Below are 15,303 nucleotides of genomic sequence, written 5' to 3'. Positions count from 1 at the left end.
CAAAGAATGTCTTTCCTCAGATTTGGAGACCAAAACTGTACGTATGTTTTGCAACATTCGAGGAATTTCATCGGCCAGGTCAGTCATGCAATTAGAAGCAACAGATCACACAAAAAACACATTTTAACATGAACATCCACCACAGTGACTCCTCCACATCCCTCACTGTGATGGAAGGCGAAATAAAGTTCAAGTCCTTTCCCTTAGTTCTTCCTCGGTCGTGGGCCTCGAGCCCCCGTTGACGGGACGATCTTGACTACCGAAGCCGGCAGCGTTTGGGCCCTCCGCGTCGAGGCGATTCGCTCCCGCATTGAGAGGATGTCAGCTCCCTAGCGCCGGGCGATCAAGTTCAAGTTCAAGTTCAAGTGAGTTTATTGTCATGTGTCCCTGTATAGGACAATGAAATTCTTGCTTTGCTTAGGCACACAGAAAATAGTAGGCATTTACTACAAAACAGATAAATGTGTCCATATACCATGATATAAATATATACACACATGAATAAATAAACTGGTAGTGCAAATAACAGAAAGTGGTTGCTAATAATCAGAGTTTTGTCCGAGCCAGGTTTAATAACCTGATGGCTGAGGGGAAGTAGCTATTCCTGAACCTGGTTGTTGCAGTCTTCAGGCTCCTGTACCTTCTACCTGAAGGTAGCAGGGAGATGAGTGTGTGGCCAGGATGGTGTGTGTCTTTGATGATACTGCCAGCCTTTTTGAGGCAGCGACTGCGATAAATCCCCTCGATGGAAGGAAGGTCAGAGCCGATGATGGACTGGGCAGTGTTTACTACTTTTTGTAATCTTTTCCTCTCCAGGGCGCTCAAATTTCCGAACCAAGCCACGATGCAACCGGTCAGCATGCTCTCGACTGCACCTGTAGAAGTTAGAGAGAGTCTTCCTTGACAATCCGACTCTCCATAATCTTCTCAGGAAGTAGAGGCGCTGATGAGCTTGATGATCAAACCTCGCGTCGGGGCTGGTTGAACCATCTGCGGCATTGGAGCTCCCGACTAGCCTCACCCGAGACTGCGAGCCCTTGATGCTAAGTCCGCGCTGGGAGCGATCCCAGTCAAGGGATCCGCTCCGATGTTAAAGTCCGCGCCCCGCGGTGGGGCTCACGACAGTCCGAGGAGGCTTCCAGCTCCATCGATCGAAGGCCGCAGAGCCCGGAGAATGTGATCCTAAAAATGATCACATCTCCCGGAAGGTAGGAACCTGAAAAAAGGTTTCCCCCGATCCCCCGGAGAGGTTGGGCAGGCTTGCACTTCTTGGAGTGCAGAGGGTGGTATTATAGGCAATAGACAATAGGTGCAGGAGTAGGCTGTTCGGCCCTTCGAGCCAGCACCGCCAATCAATGTGATCATGGCTGATCATCCCCAATCAGTACCTCCCCCTGTTCCTGCCTTCTCACCACATCCCGTGACTCCGCTATCTTTAAGAGCCCTATCTAACTCTCCCTTGAAAGCATCCAGAGAATTGGCCTCCACCGCCCTCTGAGGCAGAGAATTCCACAGACTCACAACTCTCTGGGTGAAAACGTTTTTCCTCATCTCCGTTCGAAATGGCCTACCCCTAATTCTTAAACTGTGGCCGGACAAAAATGCTGGAGAAACTCAGCTGGTGAGGCAGCATCTGTGGAGCGAAGGAAATAGGCAACGTTTCGGGCTGAAACCTTTCTTCAGACCTTCTCCATTTTTAAACTGTGGCCCCAGGTTCTGGACTCCCTTAACATCAGGAACATGTTTCCTGCCTCTAGTGTGTCCAATCCCTAAATAATCTTATATGTTTCAATAAGATCCCCTCTCATCCTTAGGAACCCGAGAGGCAAATAATTCCACACAGAGGGCGGTGTGTATATGGAAAGAGTTACCCCAGCTAAACCATGATCTATTCTCCATTTTCCTTGAACATCTTCCCCTTTGATGTCTCCTTTTCACACCTTACCCTTCCATATCTCTATGTCTGAGGAAGGACATTATTGCCATAGAGGGAGTGCAGAGAAGGTTCACCAGACTGATTCCTGGGATGTCAGGACTGTCTTATGAAGAAAGACTGGATAGACTTGGTTTATACTCTCTAGAATTTAGGAGATTGAGAGGGGATCTTATAGAAACTTACAAAATTCTTAAGGGGTTGGACAGGCTAGATGCAGGAAGATTGCTCCCGATGTTGGGGAAGTCCAGGACAAGGGGTCACAGCTTAAGGATAAGGGGGAAATCCTTTAAAACCGAGATGAGAAGAACTTTTTTCACACAGAGAGTGGTGAATCTCTGGAACTCCCTGCCACAGAGGGTAGTCGAGGCCAGTTCATTGGCTATATTTAAGAGGGAGTTAGATGTGGCCCCGGTGGCTAAGGGGATCAGAGGGTATGGAGAGAAGGCAGGTACGGGATACTGAGTTGGATGATCAGCCATGATCATATTGAATGGCGGTGCAGGCTCGAAGGGCCGAATGGCCTACTCCTGCACCTAATTTCTATGTTTCTATGTTTCTATGTTTCCCTCTCCCCTGACTCAGTCTGAAGAAAGGTCTCGACCAGAAACGTCACCCATTCCTTCTCTCCAGAGATGCTGCCGTCACCCGCTGAGTTTCTACAGCATTTTTGTCTACCTTCGATTTTCCAGCATCTGCAGTTCCTTCTTAAACACCTGCAGTTCGGTTGCTTCACAGAACGACACAAAATGCTGGAGCAACTGGGCGGGGAAGCATTTTTTATTTTTTTTTAAATTGTTACAGGAAGCAAACACCTCAACCTGATAAACAACAGCAGTTCGCCAACCACACCCTTGCGGTGGCAGGTTAGTGATAAAGAAACGCATTCTTTCAGCTACCACCTTGCGAAACAGGTTGAGCAGTGGGAAGAGAAAGCTGAAAAGGGGTTAGTTGTTTACAGCCTTTAAGAAGGAGAGGAGCTGCGCTGTAACTGAAGTTTACGAGGCCGAAATCTACTCAGGTGAGATCTACTAGGGTGAGATCTACTAGGTAGAAATCTCGTAGGTAAAAATCTCAGGTTGAAATCTACTAGGGTGAAATCTACAAGGCTGAAATCTAAGTAGAAATATAGGTAGAAATTTACAAGGGTGAAAACTACTAGGGTGAAATCTACCAGGGTGAACTCTACTTGTTTGAAACCTAGGGTGAAATCTACAAGGGTGAAATATACTAGGTAGAAATCTCAGGGTGAAATCTACAAGGGTTGAAATCTACAAGGGTTGAAATCTAGGGTGAAAACTACTGGGGTGAAATCTACAAGGGTTGAAATCTAGGGTGAAAACTACTGGGGTGAAATCTACAAGGGTTGAAATCTACTAGGGTGAAATCTACTTGTTTGAAATCTACCAGGGTGAAATCTAGGGTGAAATCTACCGGGGTGAAATCTACTGGGGTGAAATTTACTTGTTTGAAATCTTGGGTGAAATCTACTGGGGTGAAACTTACAAGGGTTGAAATCTACTTGTTTGAAAGCTACAGGGTGAAATCTACAAGGGTGAAATCTACATGGGTTGAAATCTAGGGTGAAATCTACTTGTTTGAAATCTAGGGTGAAATCTACAAGGGTTTAAATCTAGGGTGAAATCTACTAGGGTGAATGTACAAGGGTTGAAATCTACTTGTTTGAAATTTACTAGGTTGACATTACGAGGAGAGAGAGACACACACACACACACACAACATGGGAGGCAAGAGTCCAGCGTTCCTTGTGATGGGGCTGGTGGTGTTGATCGCCGCGATGGCTCTGTATCTGTGGACCGTGATGTCGGAGAACTCGCTGCTGCGGCTGGAGAGCGACCGGACCAGGGACGAGGGCAGGCAGCTGAGGAGTGCGAGAGACCAGCTCCAGACGCAGCTGGGCGAGTCCACCATGGTCCTCAACGACAAGAAGCACTACATCAGCGAGATCGACGATAAATTCCTCAAGACCAGCGGGGCGCTGGAGAAACAAGTCGCCGAGGTGCGGCAGTGCATGGAGCAGAAGGTGGGTCGGGGCGAGAAAGGTGGGGGAGGCGTTTAAATCCCGGGGTATCGATAGGATCGATTAGTAACACTTCCGTCCCTGTCTCTCTCCCCTCCATCTCTCATCCTCTCTCCCCTGTCCCTCTCCCACGTCTCTTTCTCTCCCCCGTCTCTACCAAGCTCCCCTCTGAAGGTCGGGACGAGAAATGTGGGCGTTCGATCGATTAATAACACCCCCCGTCTATCTCTCCACTCTCTCCCCTCCCCGCTGAAGGTAGAAGGTAGGTCGGGACGTGAAGGGTGGGGAGGCGTTCAGCTCGCAAGCGATGCAGTGCCCGTGGTATCAATAGGATCGATTAATAACACTCACCCTCCCGTCTCTCCCCCCCCCCCCCCCCTGTCTCTCTCCCCACGTCTCCCTTTCTCCCCACTGTCTCTCTCTCTCCCCCTGTCTCTTCCCCACTCTCTTTCCCCCTTGTCTCTCCCTCCCCCTGTCTCTTCCCCACTCTCTCTCCCCCCCCCCCCCCCCGTTTCTCCCTCTCCCCCTCTGTCTATATTTAAGAGGGAGTTAGATGTGGCTAAAGGGATCAGGGGGTATGGAGAGAAGGCAGGTACAGGATACTGAGTTGGATGATCAGCCATGATCATATTGAATGGCGATGCAGGCTCGAATGGCCTACTCCTGCACCTATTTTCTATGTTTCTATGTCTTTCTCTCCTGTCTCTCTCTCCCCACGTCTCCCTTTCTCCCCACTGTCTCTCACTCTCTCTCTCCCCTGTCTCTCTCCCCCCTGTTTCTCCCTCTCACCCTCTGTCTCCTTCTCTCTCTCCTCCTGTCTCTCTCCCCCGTCTCCCTCTCGCCCGTCTCTCTCCCTCCCCGTCTCCCTTTCTCCCCTCTGTCTCTCTCTCTCTCCCTCTCTGTCTCTCTCTCCCTCCCCCCCCCCCGTTTCTCTCTACCCCCCTCTTCTCTCCCCTACTCTCTCCCCTCCTGTCTTCCCCCCCCCCTGTCTCTCTCTCCCCCCTCATCTCTCCCTCTCTCCCCCCCCCCGCTAGTCTCTCTCTCTCCCCCTCACCTCTCCCCCTCCCCCCTGATTGGGATGTGTAAACATTGCATCTTTGTGGGACCAGTCTGTTGCTGAAGGTGCTCCTCAGGCTGACCAGTGTGTCACGGAGGGGGTGTGAGCTGTGTTGTCCAGGAGGCTCCGCAGTTTGAGGAGCATCCTCCCGTCCGAGACCACCCTCCCGTCCGAGACCACCTCCCCTCCGAGACCACCTCCCGTGAATCCCAACACCAACTCCGCCACCGGGACGGAGCCAGCCTTCCCGATGAGTTTGTCGATCCTGTCGAAATCCGCAGCCTTCGTCCCTGCCGCCTTGCTATGAGAATGCAGGGTGACTTGGACAGGTTGGGGGAGTGGGCAGATGCATGGCAGATGGAGTTAAATGCGGATAAATTCGAGGTTATCTACTTTGGTACCAAAAACAGGAAGGCAGATTACTATCTAAATGGCGTCACACTAGAAAAAGGGGAAGTACAACGGGATCTGGGGGTCCTTGTACATCAGTCTATGAAAGTAAGCATGCAGTTACAGCAGGCAGTGAAGAAAGCGAATGGCATGTTGGCCTTTATAACAAGAGTCGTCGAGTATAGGAGCAAAGAGGTCCTTCTGCAGTTGTACAGAGCCCTAGTGAGACCACACCTGGAGTATTGTGTGCAGTTTTAGTCCCCTAATTTGAGGAAGGACATTCTTGGTATTGAGGGAGTGCAGCGTAGGTTCACAAGGTTAATTTCCAGGATGGCGGGACTGTCATATGCTGAGAGAATGGAGCAGCTGGGCTTGTACACTCTGGAGTTTAGAAGGATGAGAGGGGATCTCATTGAAACATATAAGATTGTTTAGGGTTTGGACTCGGGTAATTTTCAGCCCCATTTCCGTAACCGGCTTACTGAAATGGATGAAAAATAGGCCCACTTGCGTACTACACGTCAGCCCATTGTATTTAGCAGGAGTGGTCTATCTTGCTCCGCTATAGGATCTTTGCTTCAGGTACGGGTGGGGGAGGGACGGAGAGAGAGGGAAAACAAGGGTTACTTGAAGTTAGAGAAATTAGTATTCATACCACTGGGTTTGTAAACTGTGAGATTGAGGAACCTGAAAACAAGAAACTGAAAGAGCTGCTAAGAGGTTTGGGAAATATAAGAGTCTCTCATGAGGGAATTAAATTCCCCTTTGAGCTCAAATGTGTTGACACTGTTGCACTGTACACCCTGGAGTTTAGAAGGATGAGAGGGCATCTCATTGAAACATATAAGATGTTTAAGGGTTTGGACACACTAGCGGCAGGAAACATGTTCCCGATGTTGGGGGAGTCCAGAACCAGGGGCCACACACACACAGTTTAAGAATAAGGGGTAAGCCATTTAGAACAGAGACGAGGAAACATTTTTTTTTCTCACAGGGAGTTGTGAGTCTGTGGAATTCTCTGCCTCAGAGGGCGGTGGAGGCAGGTTCTCTGGATGCTTTCAAGAGAGAGCTAGATAGGGCTCTTGAAGATAGCGGAGTCAGGGGATATGGGGAGAAGGCAGGAACGGGGTACTGATTGGGGATGATCAGCCACGATCACATTGAATGGTGGTGCTGGCTCGAAGGGCCGAATAAATCCTACTCCTGCACCTATTGTCTATTGTGTTTAAGAAGGAACTGCAGATGCTGGAAAATCGAAGGTACACAAAAATGCTGGAGAAACTCAGCGGGTGCAGCAGCATCTATGGAGCGAAGGAAATAGGCAACGTTTCGGGACGAAACGTTGCCTGTTTCCTTCGCTCCATAGATGCTGCTGCACCCGCTGAGTTTCTCCAGCATTTTTGTGTATCTCCTATTGTCTATTGTTGCCTTCGACCATGTATCTGTACACTGTGGACGGCCCGATCATGTCCTGTCTTTCTGCTGACTTGGTGCTTTGCTTGCAAGTAATAACACGATATACAGTAGACAATTACAAATAATTGCATCAGCAGTTCCTACAGTATAGGCTCGTAGCCAGAGGGATGATTCTCTGACTTCTCTCCATCTCCGGGCGTTGATTCAGAAGAAATTTTCCACCCACGATCCAAATATTAAACTACGGCGTGTAGGAATGAACCGCAGATGCTGCCTTACACCGAAGATCTGTACCTCAGTACACGTGACAATAAACTAAACTAAACTAATTGGCTCCTGTAACGAATAGCAAAGATCCTATTTGAGTATAGGATTTGAGTATAGGAGCAGGGAGGTTCTACTGCAGTTGTACAGGGTCTTGGTGAGACCACACCTGGAGTATTGGGTACAGTTTTGGTCTCCTAATCTGAGGAAGGACATTCTTGCCATAGAGGGAGTACAGAGAAGGTTCACCAGACTGATTCCTGGGATGTCAGGACGTTCATATGAAGAAAGACTGGATAGACTCGGTTTGTACACGCTAGAATTTAGAAGATTGAGGGGGGATCTTATAGAAACTTACAAAATTCTTAAGGGGTTGGACAGGCTAGATGCAGGAAGATTGTTCCCGATGTTGGGGAAGTCCAGAACAAGGGGTCACAGTTTAAGGATAAGGGGGAAATCTTTTAGGACCGAGATGAGGAAAACATTTTTCACACAGAGAGTGGTGAATCTGTGGAATTCTCTGCCACAGAAGGTAGTTGAGGCCAGTTCATTGGCTATATTTAAGAGGGAGTTTGATGTGGCCCTTGTGGCTAAAGGGATCAGGGGGTATGGAGAGAAGGCAGGTACGGGATACTGAGTTGGATGATCAGCCATGATCATATCGAATGGCGGTGCAGGCTCGAAGGGCCGAATGGCCTACTCCTGCACCTATTTTCTATGTTTCTATAGCGGAGCAAGATAGATCACTCCTGCTAAATGCAATGGGCTGACGTGTAGTATGCAACGGGGCTTTTTTTCATCCATTTCAGTAACCCGACCCGACTCGCAGTGTAATCAACGTTGCGGGGGAACAGTTTGTGTTAATAAATTAAAATTCTGGATGGGGAGGGGGGGAAAGAAAAAACAAGCAAAACAAAAGAAAAAAAGAAGGAAGGAAAAAAAAAATCTGAAAATGAAGAGAAGATTTTTCCCAAATTACATTTTTTTTACCAGGATGTTTCCGTAACCGGCTTCCGTCTCCGCACTTGTATCCTACGGGATCTTTGGTGCGGAGACGGAAGCCGGTTACGGAAATGGGGCCGGAAATTACCCACGAATCTGCCCATGACCGTACTACGTCCATTTCGTCGAGTGGACTATCTTGCTCCGCTGTAGGATCTTTGGTGAATAGGACCCGGGTTCCATCCCGACTACGGGCGCTTGTCTGCGCGGAGTTTGTACGTTCTCCCCTTGGGTTTCCTCCGAGATCTTCGGCTTCCTGCCACACTCCACTTCGGCGCACCGAGTCCGCGCCGAACCAGCGATTCCCCGCACACTAGCACCACCCCTACACACACTAGGGACAATGTTACAGTGGAGCCAAGCCTGTTAAGCTACAAACCTGCACGTCTTTGGAGTGCGGGAGGAAACCGGAGATCCCGGAGAAAACCCACGCAGTCACGGGGAGAACGTGCAAACTCCGTGCGGGCAGCACTCACCCGAGTCGGGATCGAACCCGGGTCTCTAGCGCTGTAAAGCAGCAACTCTAACGCTGCGCCACCTTGCAACACTGAGGGTGGAATGTGAGGGGCAACTTTTTTTTACACTAAGGGCGGTGGGACGACAGATGGCACAATGGGCTAAGTGTTCGGCTGGCAACCGGAAGGTGGCCGGTTCGAATCCCGCTTGGAGTGCATACTGTCGTTGTGTCCTTGGGCAAGACACTTCGCCCACCTTTGCCTGTGTGTGAATGTGTGTGAGTGATTGGTGGTGGTCGGAGGGGCCGTAGGCGCAGATTGGCAGCCACGCTTCCGTCAGTCTGCCCCAGGGCAGCTGTGGCTACAGAAGTAGCTTACCACCACCGAGTGTGACTGAGGAGTGAATGAATAATGCGATGTAAAGCGCCTTGAGTATTAGAAAGGCGCTATATAAATCCCATCCATTATTATTATTATTATCTGGAACGAGCTGCCAGAGGAGATAGCTGGGGCAGGTACTATCACATAGAAACATAGAAAATAGGTGCAGGAGTAGGCCTACACCAGCACCTATTGTCTATTATCTATTATCTATAAATTCCAGTGAATGTAAGCCCAGTCGATCCATTCTTTTTTTTTTCCCCAAAGTTTAAAAAATATTTGGACAGGTGCATGGATAGGATAAGTTTAGAGAGGATATGGGCCAAACGCAGGCAGGTGGGACTAGTGTAGATGGGCTTGCAGGTCAGGTTGGACTGAAGGGCCTGCTTACTCGTTGCCTGTCTCTATAACACGACTCCATTTTGATTCTAGCTTGCCACTAAACCTGTTTGTGCCAACCCAGAAACAAACAGGTTCCCTCTTTGTTATCAGCAACGTACTTTGGTCGTTGAACCCTCTGGCATCCATCCCAGCCGGGTTGTGTAATTTATCATCCCAAGCCTCTCTGTTTGTCCTTGGCAGTTAAGGTACAGTATGTTCCAGCCACAATAGCAGGCAAAGCAGCCACTCAGGCTGAAAGGAGTTTTTTTTTAACCAGTTCAGTGCCAGCAGTTAATGCCTCGAAATGTGTAAAACATAGAAACATAGAAACATAGAAAATAGGTGCAGGAGTTAGCCATTCGGCCCTTCGAGCCTGCACCGCCATTCGATATGATCATGGCTGATCATCCAACTCAGTATCCCGTCCCTGCCTTCTCTCCATACCCCCTGATCCCTTTAGCCACAAGAGCCACATCTAACTCCCTCTTAAGTATAGCCAATTAACTGGCCTCAACTACCTTCTGTGGCAGAGAATTCCACAGATTCACCACTCCCCGTGTAAAATCCTGTGTAGGAAGGAACTGCCTGTAACCTTGTCCTGCCCAAAAACCCTATAGCGGAGCAAGATAGACCACTCCTGCTAAATGCAATGGGCTGACGTGTAGTACGCAACGGAGCGGAACGGTGGCCATTTTAGTGACCCGACCCGACCCCATCCGACCCGACCCGCAGTGTAATCAACGTTGCGGGGGAACAGTTTGTGTTAATAAATTATAATTCTGAAAATGAGCAGAAGATTTTTATCAAATAACTTTTATTTTTACGAGGATGTTTCCGTAACCGGCTTCCGTCTCCGCACTAGTTATCTTTGTTCCGCTATGGGATCTTTGGTGCGGAGACGGAAGCCGGTTACGGAAATGGGGCCGAAAATTACCCGTGAACCTGCCCATGACCGTACTACGTCTTTTTCGTCGAGTGGACCATCTTGCTCCGCTATAGGATCTTTGGTTCGGCCCAGAGGCTGGGACGCATGTCTGTGAGCGGATGGCGGGCCACATCTACCACGTGTACACATGGATCCCGCCCCTATCACGCCCCGGATGGCAGGCATCAAATCACGTGCTCACATAGATCCTCCCACTTCGAGGAAGCCACCGAGACTGGCCCCTAGTTACGGGCGCTCGCCAAAATGGCGCACCATGGCTCTGTCATCAAGGCGGAGGCTCAAATCAGATATTACGGCAGGAAAATACGTCACGTTGCAGACATGGGCTGAGAAATAGCAGAGAGAGTTGAATCCATGCAAGCACGAGGGGTAGCGGTTAGGCTCGCCAACTGTCCCGTATTAACTGGGACATCCCGTATATTGAGCTAAGTTGGTTTGTCCCGTACGGGACCGCCCTTGTCCTGTATTTGACCACTGCCACTCAGGTTGAGGGGACTGTCGGGTCGGACCCCACCTCACCTGTCCCGATGTAGTGCAGCAGCAGCAGCGCCTCGCCCGTGGCCCCGTCGGTCGGTCAGTCTGCAGCCCGGCCAGCTGTCAGTCCGACACCACCACCACCCCATCCTTCTCACGGCCGACCGTCGGTTCGTGAGTTGGACGGGGCGCCGGACTGCGCGCGCGGGCGGCCCCCGGGCCCAAAACCCCTCAGCTGGCCCGCCGGCTGGGCTTTGTGTGCAGTCCAGCACCCGGCCCAACTCATCATTCGCCCAGCCACGGCCGAGTCGGTCGACGAATTGCCGTGGGGAATGTGTGCCGTATTTTGACCTTTTGTCCCGTATTTGGGAGTGAGAAAGTTGTCGACCTTACATGCAGGCAGAGGAGATTTGTTGATCTTGGCATCGTGTTGGTTCAAATGACCTGTTCGTCTGATGTACTGTTCTCTGTTCTATGACCTATAAACATTGGCTCCATAGAAACATAGACAAAGAAACATAGAAAATAGGTGCCAGGAGTAGGTCATTCGGCCCTTCGAGCCTGCACCACCATCCAATATGATCATGGCTGATCATCCAACTCAGTAACCTGTACATAGAAACCTAGAAACATAGAAAATAGGTGCTGGAGTAGGCCATTCGGCCCTTCGAGCCTGCACCGCCATTCAATATGATCATGGCTGATCATCCAACTCAGTATCCCATCCCTGCCTTCTCTCCATACCCCCTGATCCCTTTAGCCACAAGGGCCACATCTAACTCCCTCTTAAATATAGCCAATGAACTGGCCTCAACTACATAAACCAGGCTCTTTCAATAACATGACTCTTTAAAAAAAAAAAGTTTTGTTAAGGGATTGAAGGACAAAGATTGTTAAGGGCTTGGACACGCTAGAGGCAGGAAACATGTTCCCGATGTTGGGGGAGTCCAGAACCAGGGGCCACACACACACAGTTTAAGAATAAGGGGTTGGCCATTTAGAACGGAGACGAGGAAACACTTTTTCTCACAGAGAGTGGTGAGTCTGTGGAATTCTCTGCCTCAGAGGGCTGTGGAGGCCGGTTCTCTGGATGCTTTCAAGAGAGAGCTAGATAGGGCTCTTAAAAATAGCGGAGTCAGGGGATATGGGGAGAAGGCAGGAACGGGGTACTGATTGGGGATGATCAGCCATGATCACATTGAGTGGCGGTGCTGGGTCGAAGGGCCAAATGGCCTACTCATGCACCTATTGTCTATTGTTGCGTTCAGTTTAGAGATTCAGCGCAGAAACAGGCCCTTCGGCCCACCGGGTCCGCGCCGACCAGCGATCCCCCTCACATTAACACTATCCCTACACACACACACACACACACACACACTGTGCAGGGGCAAATTTATTTTAAACATTTAACGTTTAACACCAAGCCAATTTAACGACATACCTGTCCGTCAACGGAGTGTGGGAGGAAACCGAAGTTCTCGGAGAAAACGTCTCGGGGAGAACGTGCAAACTCCGTACGGACAGCACCCGTAGTCGGGACCGAAACCGGATCTCCGGCGCTGTGAGCGCTGTAAAGGGGCTGTCCCACTGTACGAGCTAATTCAAGAGTTCTCCCGAGTTTCCCCCGATTCGAACTCGGAGAATTACGGTAATGGGTACTCGGGGCTCTCGTGCTTACCGCATTTCCCGAGTACCTGCCGTTAGAGTTACATAGCAACATAGACATAGAAATTAGGTGCAGGAGTAGGCCATTCGGCCCTTCGAGCCTGCACCGCCATTCAATATGATCATGGCTGATCATCCAACTCAGTATCCCGTACCTGCCTTCTCTCCATACCCTCTGATCCCCTTAGCCACAAGGGCCACATCTAACTCCCTCTTAAATATAGCCAATTGACTGGCCTCGACTACCCTCTGTGGCAGGGAGTTCCAGAGATTCACCACTCTCTGTGTGAAAAAAGTTCTTCTCATCTCGGTTTTAAAGGATTTCCCCCTTATCCTTAAGCTGTGACCCCTTGTCCTGGACTTCCCCAACATCGGGAGCAATCTTCCTGCATCTAGCCTGTCCAACCCCCTAAGAATTTTGTAAGTTTCTATAAGATCCCCTCTCAATCTCCTAAATTCTAGAGAGTATAAACCAAGTCTATCCAGTCTTTCTTCATAAGACAGTCCTGACATCCCACCCTACGAGCCGCTAAGAGACGTCCCCGAGCTCCGACGTACCCGCTGCGTACATTCTACGTACTTACCACGAGTTTGATTTTTTTTTTAACTCGGGAGAGCTCTTTTTTTTTTCCAAAAAATTTATTCAATTATTCAAAATAATATTTACATTACAATAAAACAAGCCAGAACCCACCACCATAATACAATACAAACATGTATCCATAATAAACTACTACACAACTATGATACAATCCTTATTGAGGATACATTCAACACCCTGCGGAGCCCAGCAGTCCCGGAACTCCCTCAGGGTGCCCGCAGACAGGGCGTATTCCCTTTCTAATCCCACCCAGGCACGGACGTAACCCCGGAAAAGGGGCAGGCAGCTGGCTCGGGTAGAGCCCTCCACCCCAGGAGAGTTCTTGGGTGAACTCGTACAGTGGGACAGCCCCTTTAGGCAGTAACTCTCCGCTGCGCCTCCGTGCATCTTTACATGTAGCATAACATAGAAACATTGAAAATAGGTGCAGGAGTAGGCCATTCGGCCCTTCGAGCCAGCACCGCCATTCAATATGATCATGGCTGATCGTCCCCAATCAGTACCCCGTTCCTGCCTTCTCCCCATATCCCCATAACATTGATGTAGTATAACATTGAGTCCATTTCAAATCTCAGAGCAATCTCTCATTTATTTTCAAGCCAACTATTTTCCCTCTCATCACAATTACAATTCAATTTATTGTCATTTGGACCCCTTGAGGTCCAAACGAAATGTCGTTTCTGCAGCCATACATTACAAACAAATAGACCCAAGACACAACATAATTTACATAAACATCCATCACATTGCTGTGATGGAAGGCCAAAAAAACTTCTCTCTCCACTGCACTCCCCCCCCCGATGTCAGAGTCAAAGTCAAAGCCCCCGGCGGGCGATGGCGAATTGTCCCGTGGCCATTAAAGCCACGCCGGGTGATGCAGGGTCGCACACCGGGTCTTGGTGTTAGAGCCCCCGGCGCGCGCTCGCAATCCTGCGGCCATTCCAAGCCGCGCGGGTCGGTGCTGTAAGGCCCCGCTCCAGGAGCTCCTCAACCCCGCAACTCGGGCGGGAGAAGTCGCCGTTGCGGAAGCCCCGAAAAGCGGTCTCCCTCCAGGGACCCGCGGGCTCCCGGTGTCACTGTCCGCCAAACCCGCAGTTGCAGCCACCGAATCTCCGGGGGTCGGGCCGCAGCAGCGTCCACCACAGCTCCACCCGCTCTGGACTCGGCCAGCTCCGCGACGGTGAGGTGAGTAGTCGGCACCACAGCCCCCGGTCTTCCTGTTGGAGGCCGCTCCTCGTTGCAGCGTCCGTTAACATCCTCTTCCTGACCCATCTGTCAAGCCATAAGTTCAGAAGTGATAGGAGCAGAATTAGGCCATTCGGCCCGTCGAGTTTACTCCGCCATTCAATCATGGCCGATCTACCTCTCCCTCCATACCCCATTCTCATGGGTACACAAAAATGCTGGAGAAACTCAGCGGGTGCAGCAGCAACTATGGAGCGAAGGAAATAGGCAGCGTTTCGGGCCGAAACCCATTCTCCTGCCTTCTCCCCATAACCCCTGACACCCGCACTAATCAAGAATCTATCTATCTCTGCCTTAAAAACATGCACCGACTTGTGGCCTCCACAGCCGTCTGTGGCTAAGAATTCCACCCTCTGACTAACGAATTTCCTCCACGTCTCCTTCATAAAGGAACGCCCTTTAATTCTATGAGGCAACTTATGCCAGAGGCAATATACATCATTCCTTTAAGGGTTTTTAATCAAACTTACTTTGAAAATTGCAGTGGGAAAAAGCACCTGCTCTTTGCGGTATATGTAAACTTCAAACCGGTTGAGTACATTCTTATTTGCTGATACGTGGCACCTTGCGATATCTGTGTGGTAATTACGGTGGCGCAGCGGTAGATGCGCTGCCTCATGGCGCCAGAGATCCGGGTTCGATCCTGGCTATGGGTGCTGTCTGCACGGAGTTTGCCCGTTCTCCCCGTGATGCTCGTGGGTTTTCTCCGGGTGCTCCGGTTTTCTCCCGCGTTCTAAAGGACTGTGGGTTTGTGTGTAGGATAGAACTAGTGTAGGGGTGATCTAGGGTCACCAACTGTCCCGTATTAGCCGGGACATCCCGTATTGGGCTATAGGAGCAGGGAGGTTCTACTGGTTAGTCTGAAGAAGGGTTTCGGCCCGAAACGTCGCCTATTTCCTTCGCTCCATAGATGCTGCTGCACCCGCTGAGTTTCCCCAGCAATTTTGTGTACCTTCGAGGTTCTACTGCAGTTGTACAGGGTCTTGGTGCGACCACACCTGGAGTATTGCGTACAGTTTTGGTCTCCTAATCTGAGGAAAGACATTCTTGCC

The 15,303-nt window shown here is 50.1% G+C and overlaps 1 protein-coding gene across 3 annotated transcripts in view; it reads left to right on the top strand.

The window, feature by feature from the left end:
• The first annotated feature begins 2,780 nt into the window (after positions 1–2,780).
• LOC116968920 (protein CASC4-like) overlaps positions 2,781–15,303 on the top strand; it is a 21,431-nt gene continuing 8,908 nt past the window's right edge. For 2 of the 3 annotated variants that reach the window (XM_033015909.1, XM_033015907.1), the window contains exons 1-2: positions 2,809–2,954; positions 3,631–3,977. In XM_033015909.1, the coding sequence (XP_032871800.1) occupies positions 3,675–3,977 (303 nt within the window). In that variant the 5' untranslated portion in view covers positions 2,809–2,954; positions 3,631–3,674. The other variant, XM_033015908.1, reaches the window with a different exon arrangement.

This window comes from Amblyraja radiata, chromosome 47 (genome assembly GCF_010909765.2).
Source record: "Amblyraja radiata isolate CabotCenter1 chromosome 47, sAmbRad1.1.pri, whole genome shotgun sequence".
NCBI classification, from domain to species: Eukaryota; Metazoa; Chordata; class Chondrichthyes; order Rajiformes; family Rajidae; genus Amblyraja; species Amblyraja radiata.
This window is presented reverse-complemented; position numbering and strand designations above follow the sequence as displayed.